General features: G+C 40.2%; 1 protein-coding gene across 1 annotated transcript; it reads left to right on the plus strand.

The window, feature by feature from the left end:
• The first annotated feature begins 2051 nt into the window (after positions 1-2051).
• On the plus strand, positions 2052-3692 carry LOC122592150. The gene has a single exon (XM_043764358.1). The coding sequence runs from the start codon at positions 2052-2054 to the stop codon at positions 3690-3692; it is 1641 nt and encodes a 546-aa protein (XP_043620293.1).
• Positions 3693-7169: the final 3477 nt, after the last annotated feature.

Raw genomic sequence — 7169 nt, forward strand, 5'->3', positions numbered from 1 at the left:
GCCCCCTATGCTTTTTATGGATTAAAAAAAAAGATGTGAGGGGTTCTACACCTAAGCTTGGGTATCTAACAGCCACATAAACCCTAACCTCATATATAATTCTAATTATATTAACAATAACAAAAACCATTCATTTAATTAAAAAAAAGTTACTTCATTAATAAAAATTAAAAAAATATATAAAAAGACTTAAAAAAAGAATTACAACACACATCAAACAAGAAAATTTAAAAACAACACGTATTAAAGTCCGGTCAAAATCTTCATCTCGTACTCGATCCAAGGTTTCTTCGAGTCAAGCGATGGTTGGACTGCGGGTCCCTTTTTGAGGTTCGCCATTCGTTTTCCTTTCCTTTTTGTTTGGGAAGGCTCGGGTGCATCGACGGAAGATGAAATGTATGTTTATGCAGGTTCACGGAAGATGCGAGAGAGGGTAAACGACAACAAGTAACTCAAGAAGGAAGCCTATGAAGATTACCAGACACAAGGAAGTGATTTGGAGCTGAACGAAGACGCGAGAGGTACAGCAGGAGCCACCAGCTCCGCTGGCCCAGTAAAGCCCAGAACCTGCGCCGCTGGTCAGTCCAATTCAGCAACCGACTTTCACCTCTATATAAGTCGAACTAACCTCAAAATCCTAAAGAGAGAGCCGATTCAGCAGCCTTAGCCGCCCAACAACACCCCTAGGTCGATCTTGTAGATTTTCAGAAGGTTTTGGAGCCTCTAACGCCTTCCGATCTTCATCCTCGGTCTAGATCTAGCTTTTCTATTTCTCTTATTTTGTTTGAACTATGTCTTTCATATTTTTAGACTTTTTCATTCCATTAATAGTTATAGGCTAAGGGTTGAATACTTGTTTGGAATCGATGTGATCATGTAGACGTTTACTATCTTATTGTGTTTGTTAGTTTACTGTTGGAGTATCATTTTTACTATTCATCGTAGATCCATGTTTATTAGTAATTCATGTTGCTATTGGTTTTATATCTAAACATGTTGATTAAATTCTGATGATTGTCTATGGTCATACACTAGGATTAACATGCTAGGACAGAAAACAACTAGTCGGTCTTTAACTAGGAGTAAAAAGTGATTCACTAGTAACCGAGGGATCAAGAACCATAGTAACTAGGGTGAATTGAACATGATGCTTAACAATACCAGACGCGATCCTTTGACTTGGAAATGAGCACTGTGGTCACCGGAGGGAATTATATTTGGTCATGGCTTAAGAGCCGGGTAACTAAAAGATGAACTAGTAACACAAACTTTAGGTCACGTAATGCTTAAAAAATGAATCTAGTGAGAATTTGTTTATAGAGTAGTTTGAGTCTAGAGACAACACTAGTAACTTAGGTAAGGTGAATCTAACGAGAATACGAGCCGTGATGAAGTTTCCAACAGTCTAACAAACCAGTAAAATAAGTATTTGGTCGTACCATGAGATCTGAGATGTCCAAACAAGTATTTTAACTTAATTACTGTTATTTGCTTTTCTTTCTTATTTTCAGATTAAGCCTCTCGCTAGTAGCGGTGTGGCTTAGATTTACTTTTCAGTCGTTAATTAGTTAAAATAGAAAATCGTGACAAACCCTCAACCATTGGAATTACACATAGGCTTAGATTTGGTAGTGCAACGCGTCCCTGAGAAGGATCCTGTAGCTTATCACTAGATTATACTACATCAACCGGGTTCGGTGCCCGTAAGTGTGGTTTTGTTTAAGTTAGTTACTTGTACAACATTATAAATTTAAAGACCCGTAAAACAAACACACATCAAGTCTTTTGGCGCCGCTGTCGGGAACGCAACGCATTCTTTAGTTTAAGCTGTGTAATTCGACCCTATTTTGTGTTTCGGCACGAGATAGTTACTTTTCAGTTTTGCATTTTAGGTCAAGTTAGGTTTAGTTAGTCATTTTAGGTCATATTAGGCTTAGTTAGCATTTCATTTCATTTGCATTTTTAGATTAATTTAGTTTTTCATTTCATTTTGTTTTTATATTGGTGCGTTGAGCTTTTTCTTGAGTTTTGCAGATTATTTAGGTAAGTTGATGCGTTTGAGATTGGGAACGGTTGTAAGACATTTTTCTTCAAGCCTAAGTAGACTCAGACGTAGGAACAGGTTCAAGAGACCAGCATCATCACCCGACATTAACCTAGGAAACCTTTTCGACTTAGAAGCCCTTTTAGGATCAACCGACACTAGATCAGAACCACCAACACCAGAACCAGAAATGAACGAATTCGATCGATCAGTGATGGAAATGACGAAAGCCGTTGCACCGACACCGGGATCGGCTATTGTCCTACCCAATCTTGGAGACTCGTTTTCGGTCAAAGGACACCACTTGAAGCTAATTCAGGACAACCAATATGACGGCCGAGCCAAATCCGACCCCCATAAGCACGTAAGCAAGTTCACCGGTTTATGCAAAATGTTCAAATATGGAGGAGATGTCACCGAAGACAATGTGAAGCTTAGCTTATTTTCGTCGTCTCTCATCGGAGAGGCACGTGTTTGGTTCGATGAGCTCGATGAAGGTACCATCACTACATGGAATCAACTTCGCGAAGAGTTTGTCTCGCGATTCTTTCCCTCGAGTTTAGCTAGGAAAATGCTTAGAGACATCAAAGCTTTTAATCAAGACAAAGGAGAAGCACTAGTTGATGCATTGAAAAGGCTTAGGGAAATGATTAGGAACTGTCATGAGAATGGGCTACCAAAGGACGAGATCATGGAAATCTTTTTCTATGGTCTAACCAAGACTTCCCAAAAGGACTTAGACCTAGCCGGTGGTGATAACTTTTTGTATAAGTCTACCAATGACGCATACAAAATGATGCAGGATATGGTGCAAGCTAGCTTAGCTCGAGACATGGATGATAAGGATCGAGATAGGAGACCGAGAAGGACCGTGGCTAGCATTAAGAGCAGCTCCGAAACTGAGGTATATCATGAACTTAAAGCTTTATCTGACCGATTATCTACTTTTGAAGGTAGGTTGGAAGTTATGGACAAAGACCTCAAGGTGATTGCACACGGGTGCAACAAATGCGGAGGATTGCACTATACCGAAGATTGTGAAGAGGAGGCTACCGAGCAAGTCAATTTTGTCCAGAATCAATACCGAGGAGGAGGCTACCAACGAGGACTATTCTTACGAAACCCCGGTAATTCTCACTTTAATTCTAGTTCTCCTAGAATTAATAATGGTTCTTTTCAAAATAGGTGGCAAAGGAGCAATGATCAACCGGAGAAGCCAAGGGTGAAAGGTGAAGTCAAGGAGGACCCCATTGCCAAGCTCACTCACATGATGGAAAGGTACATGGACATGAACGACAAGAGGCACGACTCTTTGGCGAGCATCACCAAAACCTTAAATGAGAAGATTAGCAATCTCAATCAAAAGGTTGGTGAAGGATCAAGGAACCAACAAGCCACAATCAAAGAGCTGGAGAGGAGGATTGATAGGTGCATAGAACAGAATCCAAGGAAGGAAAACAGCCCCTCTCCAAGGCAAGTCACTCAAGGCGATTCAAGCTTAAACCCTAGCACGAGTCAAAAGTACCAACCACCGATCGTGAGGAGCGAGAATGTGAACATTGTGTTCACTGAAGATAATGACTCAAATTTGGTTTATAATGATTCTTGTGAAGTGTCATCGAATACAGGTCAAACGGAAGCAAAATGAAGGCGAAATGGACCAAAACTCAAATCTGCAGGCTGTCCAGGAGGCACCAGCGCCGCTGGGAATTACCCCCAGCGCCGTTGGGAGTCCTCCAGGTGGGAACCAGCGCCGCTGGTACCCCTCCAGGTGAAGACCAGCACCGCTAGACCACTCTAGGTATCTGACCAGCGCCGCTCCCGAGCCCTGCAAGTTAGATTCGCGCAATGCTTCGTTCTCAGAAAGAGACCTCAAGACCCAGCTCGCATCCAAATGCATAATCAAGGATGGAGAAGATTCGGACATAGGAGAGGAAATTGAAGATCCCGACACACTGGATGACGGGAAACCGATACCGCAAGCATCTGAAGATCCAAGAAGTTTTCTTATCCCTTGCACTATTAAGAATGAATATTTTTCGAGTTCATTAGCTGATTATGGTCAAGTATTAACGTTATGCCTACTGTGATTTATGAGAAACTTACCCTTTGTTTGCTAAAACCCGCCAACATGAGCATTCGGTTAGCCGATCAGACTTATCGACAACCCAAGGGGATTGTTGAACGAGTCCATGTTAGGGTTAAGGATTTAGATTTTTGGACTGAGTTTGTTGTTCTTGATTCGGTTAGTGAGATAGTAACACCCTAATCTTAGGAAGGCCATTTTTACATATTGTAGATGCTACCATCCATGTTCTTAAACGTGAAATAACTCTGTCAAATGGTCAAGTTAGAATCGAATTGCCTATTGTAGATTCTAGGGGTGCCGACTACAGTGGCATATGCTTTAGTGTTGAAGCTGAAGTTAATTCATAACCTGAGGATGCTTATGACTATGTTAGGAAACTTCGTAGCTTCTGGTATCATGAAGGTTTAGAATTATCAAGGCCACATAAAAGAGGATTAAATGTATTATATAGGGAGACTAAGACTAAAGAACTAGAAGAACTCTTGGATGAAACAGAAAAGGGATTGGAAAAGGGCAATAAGTTAATAACAGGAGTGAACAAGTTCTTAGATAACCTAGGTTGGAATGATGTGGAGGACCCAGATCCATCGACATTTAATCCTTATTTGTCATCCTCAGCACTAGGTGACCCCACCATCTTTAAGGTATTCTGTTCCATAGGTAACATAAGAGCCCATGCATTCATTGATGCCAGGGAAAATGTGAACATTTTCCCCCTAGACTTTTACACTAAGTATACAAAGAGAGAACTAGGGAAGGTGACTTGGGAGGATAGGATAGTGAAGATTTTTCAGAACATCAACTTTAGAGCTTGCGGATTTGTTGACAAAGTGGTAGTTCAAATTGGTGATTTAAGACTTTCAACTGAGTTTTTCTTAGCAAAGGAAAATATAACAACCAAGAATGAATTCATTATAGGTCAACCATTTCTTAAAACCGCTTGCACTGATATTAATGTTGAGTTAGGAGAGTTGAGTCTAGAAGCAGGGATTAACATACTGAAGATTGTTAAGCAATACATAGATAGAGATAATCCCTTTGGTTTCTACAGCAAGCCTAGATTATACCAAGGACAAGGAGAAAGGCTGAATATCGAGTCATTTTTAGAGGATAAGTCCGATATATTTATTCGGTACAACCCCACGGGTGCTGGCCCTTGGCCTAACCCATATTCCTCACCCTAGTTCCTAGGCCGAGTCCGGCTGAAGACTCGTTAAACTTAGCGCTTCTTGGGAGGCAACCCAAGCCGTATTTTCATTTTTATTTCCATTTTTATTTTTTATTTTTCTTTTTATCTTTTTAGGAACAATGTGACTAATTGCAATTAAGGAATTATTTTGAATGTTATATTTTGTGATATTTTATGAGTTTGTTTTGAGTATCACAGATTCAAGCTTCAATGGATCAAAGAAACAAGTAACTTATTGCAATCGTTTTTGTTTTCATTTTTATTTTCATTATGTTTTAGATCGTATTTTCAAAGAAACAAGTAACAAGTATAACAGATTCAAGCTTCAATGTAATTTTCCATTTTGATATTTTGATTGAAGTGTGCAGGAGTATTTTGCTTTGTAGTCTGAAGGAAACCATGCATTTAGCCAAAAACAAAGTGTGGGGGAGTTCGAGCATCAAATCGCTGAAGGAATCAGACCTCAGAACACGTACAAGGATCACGAGCGCCGCTACTGGATCACCAGCGCTGCTGGGAATGCATCTCGGCACTGTGCAGTCCAGCGCCGCTCCCACTCACACATCGCCGCTCCTGGCAACTGCCAGCACCGCTACACACTGTCCAGCGTCGCTACCCGCCCCGTCCAGCACACCAGATCGCCAAAAATCCAAAAAAATCAGAAAAACCAAAAAATCCAAAAAAAGAGTAAAAAATCAGAAAATACCAAAAAGAAAAGAAGGTGGAGACGATTCCATGGATCGCCATCAAATGGAGAAACTCAAGCATTTGAAGATTCTACATCATTCAACTCTCTCCGCATATGCCACCTTCAGCAACAATCATGCAACTTTAGACCCGGGAAGTTTCGTTAATCCTATTTTTCTTTTACTTTTACGTCTTTTTCCTATTACCCTTAGATTTCTATGTCTAGTACAACGAGGGCGTTGTACAACTTAAGTGTGGGGGGGTGGAATAGGAAAAACCCTTGATCTAATTGTTGATTCAACTCAAGTTTTCTACTACTTATTTCATGCAAATTTTAAGTTTTTATGTGTCTGAAAACTGTTTTTGAGAACACAAGCTTTGCAAGTAGACAAAAGATTACGATAATTAAGCAACATTAGCCTTGGTAGGATGAACGGTTAGTTAGAATTGTTAGTTTAACTATAAATTTGTGGTTGTTCATGCTTCCAATTGGATTAGAGCTTAGACTGAAACTGTATGCGATTATGTTTGCCATAGCACACTTAACCAGACTTTAATATGCCACTAGTTTAGATGTATGGTTCGCCTTAATTCTTACACTATTTAATGTGAACTAGTTGCATGCGGAGTATGAATATGAGTCATCTGGGATCTCTGATAAATGTCTATGCATGAAAAATGTAGTATCTTAAAAAAAAGGGCAATCAGTAGATTAATTAAAGTTCAAAGAACTATTAACGAGTAAAATCAATATGCATCAAGTTATGTCGCTTTGCGCGTGGGGAACCACCGACCTGTAACCGCTGTCATGATGTGAACTTTTAGTTGAGTTATGTCGCTCTGTGAGTGAGGAATCATCGACCTGTTACCGGAACTTAAGTGTGGGGGTATATGATGAGCGTCCATTTTGTGATAAAAACCCCTAGTGAAAGGCTTCATTATTATGCCTAAATGAGTTAATATTCCGAAACTCTTGGTACTTAATGAAATGTTTGTTTATGCAGGTTCACGGAAGATGCGAAAGAGGGTAAACGGCATCAAGTAACTCAAGAAGGAAGCCTATGAAGATTACAAGACACAAGGAAATGATTCGGAGTTGAACGAAGACGCGAGAGGTGCAACAGGAGCCACCAGCGCCGCTGGTCAGTCCAATTCGCCAG

Source organism: Erigeron canadensis, chromosome 1 (genome assembly GCF_010389155.1).
Source record: "Erigeron canadensis isolate Cc75 chromosome 1, C_canadensis_v1, whole genome shotgun sequence".
NCBI lineage: Eukaryota > Viridiplantae > Streptophyta > Magnoliopsida > Asterales > Asteraceae > Erigeron > Erigeron canadensis.